Source organism: Barbus barbus (genome assembly GCF_936440315.1).
Source record: "Barbus barbus genome assembly, chromosome: 48".
Lineage (NCBI taxonomy): Eukaryota > Metazoa > Chordata > Actinopteri > Cypriniformes > Cyprinidae > Barbus > Barbus barbus.
In genome coordinates, this window is record NC_136726.1 from 20,192,077 (window position 1) to 20,207,385 (window position 15,309).

At 33.6% G+C, this 15,309-nt stretch overlaps 2 protein-coding genes across 2 annotated transcripts in view; both read right to left on the reverse strand.

Moving 5' to 3' along the window:
* The window catches only part of ap4e1 (adaptor related protein complex 4 subunit epsilon 1), a 28,481-nt gene extending 15,611 nt beyond the window's left edge, over window positions 1-12,870 (reverse strand). The window contains exons 1-5 of the mRNA XM_079411897.1: window positions 12,570-12,870; window positions 11,963-12,034; window positions 11,765-11,888; window positions 10,043-10,116; window positions 9,843-9,964 (exon numbers count right to left, since the gene is read on the reverse strand). Coding sequence (XP_079268023.1) covers window positions 9,843-9,964; window positions 10,043-10,116; window positions 11,765-11,888; window positions 11,963-12,034; window positions 12,570-12,695 — 518 coding nt within the window. The 5' untranslated portion in view covers window positions 12,696-12,870. The remainder of the gene's footprint in view (window positions 1-9,842; window positions 9,965-10,042; window positions 10,117-11,764; window positions 11,889-11,962; window positions 12,035-12,569) is intronic.
* A 567-nt stretch (window positions 12,871-13,437) lies between these two features.
* The window catches only part of gnb5a (guanine nucleotide binding protein (G protein), beta 5a), a 9,121-nt gene continuing 7,249 nt past the window's right edge, over window positions 13,438-15,309 (reverse strand). The window contains exons 10-12 of the mRNA XM_079412661.1: window positions 14,162-14,328; window positions 13,683-14,077; window positions 13,438-13,634 (exon numbers count right to left, since the gene is read on the reverse strand). Coding sequence (XP_079268787.1) covers window positions 14,066-14,077; window positions 14,162-14,328 — 179 coding nt within the window. The 3' untranslated portion in view covers window positions 13,438-13,634; window positions 13,683-14,065. The remainder of the gene's footprint in view (window positions 13,635-13,682; window positions 14,078-14,161; window positions 14,329-15,309) is intronic.

Sequence of the window (15,309 nt, forward strand, 5' to 3'; positions counted from 1 at the left end):
AAGTTTGGTGTCTGTAGCTATCATTATATATATATAATCATTAATAATTATATTCCATTTAATGTTGATCAATATTAATTCCAAAATGTGTTAATATATTATTAAATTTTAAAGTTTCTCTTTTGAACATGACTATTTTTCTAACATTAAAAATATTTTGTTCATTGTTAGTTCATTGTAAGTTCATACTATCAATGAAGAATTAACATGCTGTAAAAAATTATATTTTTCATTGTTAGTTCATGTTAATTAATGCATTCCCTACTGTTAACAAATGAGACTTAATTATAAAGTGTTATGAAAACCTTTAATGCTTTATAAGCATTTTTTAAAGATTTAAAAAAAACAGACCCTCTCTCTCTTTCTCTCTCTCACCCAGCTCCTCAATCCACACAGTCACTCACACAGTCACTCACACCCCCACCCCCTCACTCAGCTGCAGGCTGACAGGGAACTCTCACTCATAGAAGCATTGTAACAACTGTCTGATAGTTTTTAAATTTTCTCCTCTGCATAGTGTATTGTAAATTCATGAAATTAATCACATATCGTCAGACTGTATTGTTCTGTGTATGTAATTTTTTATGAAGTGTTTGGAAGCTGCTCTTAAAAGATTAAAAAAAAAAAAAAATCTCTTTTTTACTGTAACTTTAATAAATTGCCATTAAATCATCGTTCAAGATATCCTAAATCCGTCCGCAATTTAGCATCTTCAGTATTTTGGCATCATGAGAAAAAATGTTTGGTGTGATTTACGTGTTTCTGCTTTGAGGAGTATGAATTTGTTTACAGCCCGTTTTAAAAAAAAACCCACATTAAAATAAATATAGCCGACGTCCTGTTGGTCGTAGCTAATGACTGTAAATTAGAAAGTTGTCCGGATTAATAAGAACAATTTATGTACCGAGTTTGGTGTCTGTAGCTAAAACTAACCCCCCCATTTTTGACAAAAGGTGGCGCTATAGAGTGCCTCTTCCACGCCCGTTTATGAGCTTTTTCCAGTGTCTAACTATCATTAAAATGGATATGTGTGTTGAGTTTCATGACATTCTAAACATGTTATCTGCCTCAAAATCACCAGAAACGAATTTTCAACTTTGACACGTTGCCATGGCAACATAATTTTAGATATCAATATTCCCTTCACAGTTTTACATCGGCCGTGTTTTGACATTATTCTGGTGAAGTTTGAAGCAAATCGAGTAAAAATAAGATGCTGAATTCAAATCATTTTGAAAACGACACACTTCCTGCAGCCAGTTGGTGGCGCTATAACTTTCAGTCATAATAGTCACATCTATCCGATCGGCATCATACAACGAACAAACCACTGGAGTTTGATCTACATCATACAATGTATGTGGACGTTATTAGGCATTTCCTGGGTCTCATTTTTCGCCATAACTTCATCGCCTCGCCACGGGCAAACCGTTCGACATATCAAAAATATCTTCGCAATTTAGCGTCCCCAATGTCTTGAGATCATGTTCACCGAGTTTGGTGGCAATCGTATGGAAATCCTCAGAGGAGTATATCAAATTCCAGAGCATGCGCTTTTTAAACAGCCCTGAATAGCCGACTTCCTGTTGGGCGGAGCCTAAAACATGCAGCGTGAAAGTTGTTCAGCTCAATGAGTTCTATATGTGTACCGAGTTTCATATGAATACGTGCAAGTATGTGTGAGCTATACATCAAGCTTTCTGACAATTTTCCAGGGGGCGCCGTAGAGCCCCTGTGCCACGCCCGGGTCCCAGCCTCAGCGGCGTCCTAATGGCCGCAGGTTCCAACGTGCGTGCCAATTTTCGAGAGTTTTCGGGCACGTTAAGGCCCCCAAAAGTGCCCGGATGATTGAAATAAAAAATAAAAAATAAAAAAAAAAAAAAAAAAATAATAATCCTTAGAAGAACAATAGGGCCCTGCGCCTTACTGGCTTGGGCCCTAATAAATAAATAAATATAGCTGCGAGCAGCGATGACGGGCCCAAGCCGTCAGCATACGCCACCCCGGTGGCATCGATAAAACGGTGCCCAGCGAGCACAAGCATCACAGTAACCCTCTGGCAGTTTGGTTTTAAGGGATACGGCAATTAAAGGGTTAATCCAAACCATCAACTCTGTGAAACACACACACACACACAGAACATATAAAACTTTAAATTCTGTGAAAATTTATTTTTCATTGGTAGTTGATGTTAGTTAATGTATTTACTAATGCTAACAAATGAGAAATTATTATAGTTACCAAAGCTTTTAATGATTTATAAGCATTTTTTAATGATTTATTTTTCCATTAACTAACATGAATAATTTTTTCTAACACAAATTAATAAAGTAAAAAATATATTGTTAATATTTAATGTTATTTGTGAATTAACCAATGTTAAAAAACAACATTATTTAACTGTTGTTAATTTACATCATTAATAAATATATACCATTTAATGTTTATCAAAATCAATTCCAAAATGTGTTAATATATTATTACATTTTAAAGTTTTATCTTTTGAACATGACTATTTTTCTAATATTACAAATATTTTGTTCATTGTTAGTTCATTGTAAGTTCATACTATCAATGAAGAATTAACATGCTGTAAAAAATATATTTTTCATTGTTAGTTCATGTTAATTAATGCATTCCCTACTGTTAACAAATGAGACTTAATTATAAAGTGTTATCAAAACCTTTAATGCTTTATAAGCATTTTTTAAGGATTTTATTGAGAAGTTTAAACAGACCCTCTCTCTCTCTCTCTCTCCCCCTCCACACTCACTGAACTCACACAGTCAGTCACCCACCGCAAACATTAGAAGCACAGAGACAGGAGAACTCTGATAGTTTTTAAATTTTCTCCTCCGCATAGTGTATTGTAAATTCATGAAATTAATCACATATCTCAGACTGTCTTGTTCTGTGTATGTAATTTTTTATGAAGTGTTTGGCAGCTGCTCTTAAAAGATAAAAAAAAAAAAGGTTTCTCTTTTTTACTGTAACTTTAATAAGTTGCCATTAAAACACCGTTCAAGATATCCTAAATCCGTCCGCAATGTAGCATCTTCAGTATTTTGGCATCATAAGAAAAAATGTTTGGTGTGATTTCCGTGTTTCTGTTTGGAGGAGTATGAATTTGTTTACAGCCCGTTTTAAAAACAAAACCCACATTAAAATAAATATAGCCGACTTCCTGTTGGTCGTAGCTAATGACTGTAAATTAGAAAGTTGTCCGGATTAATAAGAACAATTTATGTACCAAGTTTGGTGTCTGTAGCTATCATTGTATATATATAATCATTAATAATTATATACCATTTAATGTTGATCAATATTAATTCCAAAATGTGTTTATATATTATTACATTTTAAAGTTTATCTTTTGAACATGATTATTTTTCTAACATTAAAAAGATTAATAAATGCTTTAAAAAAATTGTTCTTTGTTAGTTCATACTATCATGGAAGAATTAACATGCTGTAAAAATATATTTTTCATTGTTAGTTCACGTTAATTAATGCATTTGCTAATGTTAAGAAATGAGACCTTATTATAAAGTGTTATCAAAATCTTTAATGATTTATAAGCATTTTTTAAAAATTTAAAAAAACAGACCCTCTCTCTCTCTCTCTCTCTCTCTCACCCAGCTCCTCAATCCACACAGTCACTCACAGCCCACCCCACCCCTCACTCAGCTGCAGGCTGACAGGGACCTCTCACTCAGATGCAGTATATCAACTCTCTGATAGTTTTTAAATTTTCTCCTAAGCATAGTGTATTGTAAATTCATGAAATTAATCACATATCCTCAGACTGTATTGTTCTGTGTATGTAATTTTTTATGAAGTGTTTGAAAGCTGCTCTTAAAAGATAAAAAAAAAAAAAAATCTATTTTTTACTGTAACTTTAATAAATTGCCATTAAATCATCGTTCAAGATATCATAAATCCGTCCGCAATGAAGCATCTTCAGTATCTTGGAAGCATGTGAAAAAATGTTTGGTGTGAATTTTTGGTTTCTGCTTGGGAGGAGTATGAATTTGTTTACAGCCCGTTTAAAAAAAAAAAAAAAACACATAAAAAAAAAAATAGCCGATTTCCTGTTGGTCGTAACTAATGACTGTAAATTAGAAAGTTGTCCGGATTAATAAGAACAATTTATGTACCGAGTTTGGTGTCTGTAGCTATCATTATATATATAATCATTAATAATTATATACCATTTAATGTTGATCAATATTAATTCCAAAATGTGTTTATATATTATTACATTTTAAAGTTTATCTTTTGAACATGACTATTTTTCTAACATTAAAAAGATTAATAAATGCTTTAAAAAAATTGTTCTTTGTTAGTTCATACTATCATGGAAGAATTAACATGCTGTAAAAATATATTTTTCATTGTTAGTTCACGTTAATTAATGCATTTCCTAATGTTAAGAAATGAGACCTTATTATAAAGTGTTATAAAAATCTTTAATGATTTATAAGCATTTTTTTAAGATTTTAAAAAACAGACCCTCTCTCTCTCTTTCTCTCTCTCACCCACTGCCTCAATCCACACAGTCACTCACAGCCCACCCCACCCCCACCCCTCACTCAGAGGCAGACTGGCAGGAGCTCTCACTCAGCAGTTTAATAACTCTCTGGTAGTTTTTTAATTTTCTGCTCTCCATAGTGTATTGTAAATTCATGAAATTAATCACATATCCTCAGACTGTATTGTTATGTGCATGTAATTTTTTATGAAGTGTTTGGAAGCTGCTCTTAAAAGATAAAAAAAAAAAAAAAATCTATTTTTTACAGTAACTTTAATAAATTGCCATTAAATCATCGTTCAAGATATCCTAAATCCGTCCGCAATTTAGCATCTTCAGTATTTTGGCATCATGAGAAAAAATGTTTGGTGTGATTTACGTGTTTCTGTTTGGAGGAGTATGAATTTGTTTACAGCCTGTTTTAAAAAAAAACCCACTTTAAAATAAATATAGCCGACTTCCTGTTGGTCGTAGCTAATGACTGTAAATTAGAAAGTTGTCCGGATTAATAAGAACAATTTATGTACCGAGTTTGGTGTCTGTAGCTAAAACTAACCCCCCCATTTTTGACAAAAGGTGGCGCTATAGAGTGCCTCTTCCACGCCCGTTTATGAGCTTTTTCCAGTGTCTAACTATCATTAATACTGATATGTGTGTTGAGTTTCATGACATTCTAAACATGTTATCTGCCTCAAAATCACCAGAAACGAATTTTCAACTTTGACACGTTGCCATGGCAACATAATTTTAGATATCAATATTCCCTTCACAGTTTTACATCGGCCGTGTTTTGACATTATTCTGGTGAAGTTTGAAGCAAATCGAGTAAAAATAAGATGCTGAATTCAAAGCATTTTGAAAATGACACACTTCCTGCAGCCAGTTGGTGGCGCTATAACTTTCAGTCATAATAGTCACATCTATCCGATCGGCATCATACAACGAACAAACCACTGAAGTTTGATCTACATCATACAATGTATGTGGACGTTATTAGGCATTTCCTGGGTCTCATTTTTCGCCATAACTTCATCGCCTCGCCACGGGCAAACCGTTCGACATATCAAATATATCTTCGCAATTTAGCGTCCCCAATGTCTTGAGATCATGTTCACCGAGTTTGGTGGCAATCGTATGGAAATCCTCAGAGGAGTATATCAAATTCCAGAGCATGCGCTTTTTAAACAGCCCTGAATAGCCGACTTCCTGTTGGGCGGAGCCTAAGACATGCAGCGTGAAAGTTGTTCGGCTCAATGAGTTCTATATGTGTACCGAGTTTCATATGAATACGTGCAAGTATGTGTGAGCTATACATCAAGCTTTCTGACAATCTTCCAGGGGGCGCCGTAGAGCCCCTGTGCCACGCCCGGGTCCCAGCCTCAGCGGCGTCCTAATGGCCGCAGGTTCCAATGTGCGTGCCAATTTTCAAGAGTTTTCGGGCACGTTAAGGCCCCCAAAAGTACCCGGATAGTCGAAATAAAAAATAAAAAAAAAAAAAAAAATAATAAATATAGCTGCGAGCAGCGATGACGGGCCCAAGCCGTCAGCATACGCCACCCCGGTGGCATCGATAAAACGGTGCCCAGCGAGCACAAGCATCACAGTAACCCTCTGGCAGTTTGGTTTTAAGGGATACGGCAATTAAAGGGTTAATCCAAACCATCAACTCTGTGAAACACACACACACACACAGAACATATAAAACTTTAAATTCTGTGAAAATTTATTTTTCATTGGTAGTTGATGTTAGTTAATGTATTTACTAATGCTAACAAATGAGAAATTATTATAGTTACCAAAGCTTTTAATGATTTATAAGCATTTTTTAATGATTTATTTTTCCATTAACTAACATGAATAATTTTTTCTAACACAAATTAATAAAGTAAAAAATATATTGTTAATATTTAATGTTATTTTTGAATTAACCAATGTTAAAAAACAACATTATTTAACTGTTGTTAATTTACATCATTAATAAATATATACCATTTAATGTTTATCAAAATCAATTCCAAAATGTGTTAATATATTATTACATTTTAAAGTTTTATCTTTTGAACATGACTATTTTTCTAATATTACAAATATTTTGTTCATTGTTAGTTCATTGTAAGTTCATACTATCAATGAAGAATTAACATGCTGTAAAAAATATATTTTTCATTGTTAGTTCATGTTAATTAATGCATTCCCTACTGTTAACAAATGAGACTTAATTATAAAGTGTTATCAAAACCTTTAATGCTTTATAAGCATTTTTTAAGGATTTTATTGAGAAGTTTAAACAGACCCTCTCTCTCTCTCTCTCTCCCCCTCCACACTCACTGAACTCACACAGTCAGTCACCCACCGCATACATTAGAAGCAGTGACAGGAGATCTCTGATAGTTTTTAAATTTTCTCCTCCGCATAGTGTATTGTAAATTCATGAAATTAATCACATATCTCAGACTGTCTTGTTCTGTGTATGTAATTTTTTATGAAGTGTTTGGAAGCTGCTCTTAAAAGATAAAAAAAAAAAAGGTTTCTCTTTTTTACTGTAACTTTAATAAGTTGCCATTAAAACACCGTTCAAGATATCCTAAATCCGTCCGCAATGTAGCATCTTCAGTATTTTGGCATCATAAGAAAAAATGTTTGGTGTGATTTCCGTGTTTCTGTTTGGAGGAGTATGAATTTGTTTACAGCCCGTTTTAAAAACAAAACCCACATTAAAATAAATATAGCCGACTTCCTGTTGGTCGTAGCTAATGACTGTAAATTAGAAAGTTGTCCGGATTAATAAGAACAATTTATGTACCAAGTTTGGTGTCTGTAGCTATCATTATATATATATATATATATATATATAATCATTAATAATTATATACCATTTAATGTTGATCAATATTAATTCCAAAATGTGTTTATATATTATTACATTTTAAAGTTTATCTTTTGAACATGACTATTTTTCTAACATTAAAAAGATTAATAAATGCTTTAAAAAAATTGTTCTTTGTTAGTTCATACTATCATGGAAGAATTAACATGCTGTAAAAATATATTTTTCATTGTTAGTTCACGTTAATTAATGCATTTCCTAATGTTAAGAAATGAGACCTTATTATAAAGTGTTATAAAAATCTTTAATGATTTATAAGCATTTTTTTAAGATTTTAAAAAACAGACCCTCTCTCTCTCTTTCTCTCTCTCACCCACTGCCTCAATCCACACAGTCACTGACAGCCCACCCCACCCCACCCCTCAATCAGAGGCAGACTGGCAGGAGCTCTCACTCAGCAGTTTAATAACTCTCTGATAGTTTTTTAATTTTCTGCTCTCCATAGTGTATTGTAAATTCATGAAATTAATCACATATCCTCAGACTGTATTGTTATGTGCATGTAATTTTTTATGAAGTGTTTGGAAGCTGCTCTTAAAAGATAAAAAAAAAAAAAAAATCAATTTTTTACAGTAACTTTAATAAATTGCCATTAAATCATCGTTCAAGATATCCTAAATCCGTCCGCAATTTAGCATCTTCAGTATTTTGGCATCATGAGAAAAAATGTTTGGTGTGATTTACGTGTTTCTGTTTGGAGGAGTATGAATTTGTTTACAGCCTGTTTTAAAAAAAAACCCACTTTAAAATAAATATAGCCGACTTCCTGTTGGTCGTAGCTAATGACTGTAAATTAGAAAGTTGTCCGGATTAATAAGAACAATTTATGTACCGAGTTTGGTGTCTGTAGCTAAAACTAACCCCCCCATTTTTGACAAAAGGTGGCGCTATAGAGTGCCTCTTCCACGCCCGTTTATGAGCTTTTTCCAGTGTCTAACTATCATTAATACTGATAAGTGTGTTGAGTTTCATGACATTCTAAACATGTTATCTGCCTCAAAATCACCAGAAACGAATTTTCAACTTTGACACGTTGCCATGGCAACATAATTTTAGATATCAATATTCCCTTCACAGTTTTACATCGGCCGTGTTTTGACATTATTCTGGTGAAGTTTGAAGCAAATCGAGTAAAAATAAGATGCTGAATTCAAAGCATTTTGAAAATGACACACTTCCTGCAGCCAGTTGGTGGCGCTATAACTTTCAGTCATAATAGTCACATCTATCCGATCGGCATCATACAACGAACAAACCACTGAAGTTTGATCTACATCATACAATGTATGTGGACGTTATTAGGCATTTCCTGGGTCTCATTTTTCGCCATAACTTCATCGCCTCGCCACGGGCAAACCGTTCGACATATCAAAAATATCTTCGCAATTTAGCGTCCCCAATGTCTTGAGATCATGTTCACCGAGTTTGGTGGCAATCGTATGGAAATCCTCAGAGGAGTATATCAAATTCCAGAGCATGCGCTTTTTAAACAGCCCTGAATAGCCGACTTCCTGTTGGGCGGAGCCTAAGACATGCAGCGTGAAAGTTGTTCGGCTCAATGAGTTCTATATGTGTACCGAGTTTCATATGAATACGTGCAAGTATGTGTGAGCTATACATCAAGCTTTCTGACAATCTTCCAGGGGGCGCCGTAGAGCCCCTGTGCCACGCCCGGGTCCCAGCGTCTGTGGCGTCCTAATGGCCGCAGGTTCCAATGTGCGTGCCAATTTTCAAGAGTTTTCGGGCACGTTAAGGCCCCCAAAAGTACCCGGATAGTCGAAATAAAAAATAATAAAAAAAAAAAAAAAAATAATAATCCTTAGAAGAACAATAGGGCCCTGCGCCTTACTGGCTTGGGCCCTAATAATCCTTAGAAGAACAATAGGGCCCTGCGCCTTACTGGCTTGGGCCCTAATAATAATCCTTAGAAGAACAATAGGGCCCTGCGCCTTACTGGCTTGGGCCCTAATGATGATTAGTTATTCTTCTGTTAAAAAAGCAAAAATAAAGCAAAAATGGTGGTTATTGGAGACTTGTTGCTATATTTAAACTATTTTTTTAAGATTTAAATTATTTTTTTTAACATTTAAGACTCTGTTAACTGAAATATTGCTGAAATAAAATAAAACAAATATTATGCGAAAAACTTAAAAGTTTCCTTGGCAATGATAAGTATTAAATTCCTTAAAATCAACATAAAAACAAAATAAAGCTATATAGAAATATAGAGAGAAACTATAAAAATGACTTAAATCAAAGCTAAAAGTATAAAAGCCAATTCAAAATATTACTAAGAACTATACAAAATAACACTCGTTGTAAAAGAACAATATCAGCCATTTGAAATCATATCCTCGAGTGTTGAAATAAGAAATAACTCTGAGATTTGTGTGTATTGTGGAGGAGTGAGTTTCTCTGGCTTACTTTGGATGTGACAGCTTGTCTTCTACCAGAGGAAGGACAGCAGGTATCATGTCTTTGGGAAACACCTGAGCTCCAACCGTCAACGCCATGCACGCTTCAATGAGGTTAGTGCTCTGAAGATCCTGTCACACATGCATGAGACGTTCAGCCACACATTTTACATGACAGGTCCAATTAAAGGTATTAAGAACCAAACTCACCTTTAATACTGTGTTTACCAGCAGCAACAACAATTCATGGCCTTCATTAAGGAAAAGAGACACTGCAAGGTACCCTAAAATAACATTTAAGAGATTAAAAGATTAAAATCATACACATTCAGAGTCCATAATTAACATTTTTCATAAAGAATCTCAAAATGGAGTTCTGGCGTGATTACAATAAAAATAAATAAATAAAAACTGTAATAATTTATTTGCTTTAATATAGACACAAATAAATATAGATTTGTATAATTTAATATTTTCTGTAATCAAACATATTTATAAAATAATTATATTTTGCATATATCAATCAATCAATAATAATTTTATTCCGGTCCTCACAAACAAATGAAATTCACAAAATAAATAAAATACATTGTTACTGAAAAAGCCTTGCTTATTAAGCCTACCCTTTATACATAATTAACTGAATGGACAACACTTTTCACGAAGTTAAATAACACAAAATATATATACACAATATAACAAAATATTATATAACATACAAAATACAATATAACAAAAACATTTCCCAAAATATACAAACATAAAAATAAACACTTTTTTAAACAATACAACCACAATGTATTTATACTGAGTCATATAATTATTTTTCACCTTGTTTTTATACATTTTCTTAAATAAACAAAGTGAATAACATACTTTTAGTTCCTTATCACATTTATTCCATAGATTTACCCCTTTAACAGATAAACACCTACTTTTTGCATTAGTTCTTGCCCTTACTTTTTTCAACATATACAATGTTATTATATATATATATATATATATATATATATATACACACATACATTGGTGGCCAAAATTATTAGAACACTAGTATTTTCAGCAGCTAAAAAATGGTTTTAAGTCAGTTATTTCTATCTTTTGCTATAGTGTGTCAGTAGGAAATATCAGTTTATATTTCCAAACATTCATTTTGCCATTAATTGTAATAATCCAGTGAGATATTTGTCTGACAACATCCAGTGCTCCACAGAGATCTGATCTGATCATCATCCAATCTGCCTGGAATGACATAAGAAACAGAACAAACTGAGACTAAAGGTCATTGCACGCTAAATCCGAAATTTTCACATGCATTTTTCCATATTCGTCATCCTTTCCCATCAAAATGCATGCTACGGATGCGAAAACGCATTTTTTGGACGAACGAAAGTTTCTGAGGCAGTGTGTAAAACGTGATTGACACAACGTTAGGTCGCATTTATGTTTTAACGTGCGGAAATTTCAGACTCAGCGTGCAATGACCTTTAATCCAGACGATCTGTGGCAACGTCTCCAAGATGCTTCAAGAAAGCTACAGCTACAGTACTGTTCAAAGTTTTAGGCACTTGTATAAAAATGCTGTAAAATGAGGATGCTGTCAAAAATAATATCATAAACAGATTTTCTTTATCAATTAACTTCCAATTATTAAATTAAATCAACATTTGGTGTGAGCATACTTTGTGTTTAAAGCAGCTTTTGCCCTTTGATGCTTTGAAGGCAGGTCTCTTAAAGCATCTTGGAGATGTTACCACAGTTCTTCTGGATTCTGTCTGTTTCAGTTTGTTCTGTTTCTTCATGTCATTCCAGAGAGACCGGATGATGATCAGATCAGATCTCTGTATTTATCATTTATTAATTTTGGAGCCTGTATAAAGTGTACTGTGCATGCGATATACGGTGAGGAGTGGAAATGCGGTGTAAACGTACCCACTCTCTTCTCCAGCACGCTGCCCTGCTGGGCCAGTTTGATGGCATGAATGTAAGTGAAGGAGGCGTCGTAGCCCAGCATCTCACAGTACATGGCCCGCACCATGATCTCTCTCATCTGCTTCTGTAATACACACACAGAGGTCAAATAACCAGCTTCTGAGTGACCGTGATGACGGTAACGTCTGTATCGCTCACCATGGTGGTGTTGGGAGATGAAACCTGCTCTTTCATGGCAGACAGCTCCTGTTTGATGAGGTTCTCCTCCTCCTGCAAATGCAAATCAAATGAGATCATGCTTCAAAATCAAGAGCACTGCATTGCATCACAGGTGGGTGGTGATGGTGCAGTGGATAAGACGCATGCCTTTGGTGTGAGAGACCCGGGTTCGAATCCACTATGAGACACCAATGTGTCCCTGAGCAAGACACTTAACCCCTAGTTGCTCCAGAGGCGTGCGACCTCTGATATATATAGCAATTGTAAGTCGCTTTGGATAAAAGTGTCAACTAAATGAATATATGTAAATTGCATTTTATTATGTGGTTGCTATGACCTTGAGAGTGTACATTTATATGTTGTACTTAGTAGTAGTAGTAGTTTGATGTTGGAAGTGGCCACCTTTTATAAATATGTTATGTAATATTTAGTATATTACAATATATTGCATTGCTATTAGTATTTTCTAATATTAAGTACTGATTGCTAACGTTACACTGAAACCGACACCATATATCAAGTATTTGACGTGTCAATATCTATATTTATGCTTATGCCTGCGATAATAAACGAATATTTAACTTACATGTTTAGATGTGAGTAATGTGATGCTCTTGATGAGTTGTTTTAATCTGTTGGTGATTTTAGCTCCAGTGTGAGAATCAAATAAACCCGGCAGAGCAGTGAGAGTTTTCTCCACAACATCACTCATTTCAGCACGACAACACAGACAATCAGATTATGAGACACAACCGAGACCATACATAAATATGAGTGCACTACAGCTGGAGAAAACCCTCCATAACACCTACACTACAGTCAAAACACACCGAATGAAAACAAAACATCATGACTAGCCGCCGACAGGAAGTACCGCTGCTGTTTTCATAATAAAAGTCCATCGAGTGGTTTTACAGTAGCAGAAATATTTCACCGAAACAACAATAATAAAACGAATAATTTCACAAAAACTACCTTTTTAAGGTAGTTTAGTCGTCTTTGTAATATCAATATAGTTTTATTATTACATATAATTATTACCTATCTATTAGATATGTTTAACTATTCATGTATTTTATTTCAAGACAACAAAATTAAGTTTTTATAAACAATAGAAATCGGAGAATAAATTTTGTTTTAGGTTTTTAAAAATTTTACAAAGCTACATGCAGTTATTGTTTTTTAAAATAACATTTGGTAAATGTAAAAAAAATATATATATATTTATATATATATATTTAAGCTAAATAATTAATTTATTTTGGGTCCAAAAAAAGAAAAGAAAAAGGGATGAACTGTCTTTTTAATAAACTTACTTTAAACATTATGCTTTATTGAACATTCCATGTTAATAAAATAATAAATAATGAATGTAATTGTTTAAATAAAATTAATCTAACAACACCAACTTCATGAAACAGACATTATCAAATAAAGAGACACCGCATGAGTTTCAGCATTTAAAATCCATTTATTTGGTTTAGGTGTAGGGATATATGTGTCGATATGACAACCTATATGTTATTATGGTATATACACTTTGCTACAGTAAGAACAACTATAGTATCGTAATAATTGAATGACAACCAGACCATTACGAGTAAAAGAGCATAACTAAATCTGTTAGCTTGCATATCAGAAATAGTGTCCGCTAAACAATCCTTCCTTTGTTTCACTCATTCACAAGCAGCCAATCTACACACCAGTGTCTCAACCTCATGCACAGACCTAAACAACATGAAATACATTTGTATTTTTTAGGTTAATGTTTCAGATAAATGATTTCTTGGATTAAAAGTTCACACACATTCCTACACATAAACTAGAACGCCATTATAGAGGGGTAGTCGCTGTTATAGAAACAGAAGCCATTGACATCATCCAGGTCCATCCCATAATACCAAGCATACCATGTGTTGATTAGAGTTGGATGCACTACAGTCCCTCTGTATCATCTACTCTACTGCACTCAACACACTATTACAGTCTGCAGTTTATCCTTGAATCCAGCTGCGGTGAGAAAATTGAGAAATCTGATAGTGCTGGACGTCAAACTCAAGCAGTCTGAGGTTCAGCCAACATTCAGGCCCAGATCTGGAGAAAGACAGAACAAGTGTGAGATTTTCATCACAACACTCGATATACTTGCATTGTGTTAAGATATTTTTGTCCTCTGACCCGTAATGTGTGATCCCAGGATCCTGAGCAGAACGCTGTTCCGTCTGGAGATACGCGGAGGGTGCTAACTCTGTTCTCATGCCCAAACAAGATGGACACGCGGGTGCCCTTTAAAACGTCCCACACGTTGATGGTGTAGTCATTGTAGCCTCCAAACAGCAGCCTCCCTGCCGAAAGATATTAGCACAGCATAAACAACAAGCTCCTTCAAAAAGCAAATCAATCTTGGTTATTCTGTAAAGAAACAGAACAAAAGGTATATATGTGGTTGCTATGACCTTGAGAGTGTACATTTATATGTTGTACTGAATTATTATTATTATTAGTAGTAGTAGTATTTTGATGTTGGAAGTGGCCACCTTATTGCTGTTCACTTTACAGGTTTTTTATAAATATATGTTTTATAATATTAATATTTTATTATATTATGTATATTACTATATATTACATTACTATTAGTATTTTTTAATATTTAATATTTATAATTACTATTTACTATTATATAGATTAAAAAATCAAAATCATAGAAAGTAAATAATATATAATAGATTATAATCAATTATACTCAATATATTAAATAACATTTACAATTATATAATATTAGATTTTTATTTATTTAATATGTGGTTTCTAGGACCTTAATAGTGTACATTTATTTATTTATTTTGATGTAAAGCGTTACCTTTTTTGCTGTATACAATGTTTTATAAATACAATGTTTTAAAATATTTTAGTTAAATATTTATATATATTCTTTCTGTTTATAGACAGACAGACAGACAGACAGACAGACGACATAGATGATAGATAGACAGACAGACAGACGACATAGATGATAGATAGACAGACAGACAGACGACATAGATGATAGATAGATAGACTTACTTACTTACTTACTTACTTTTGTCATTTAGCAGACGCTTTTGTCCAAAGCGACTTACAAATAAGAAAAAGTAACTAAAACTAAAAAGTTACAACTCTATAAATACTATCTACCCACATATTTAAGAAAATAAAGAAATTAAATAAAATTAACACATGCATATAACAACAACATTTCAATAATAAACATATCAATGAAAAAATTAAATAAAAAGCTACTACTATCCCTTGCCGGTGTCCCTGCCCGGTGGAGTCGCACGGTAGAG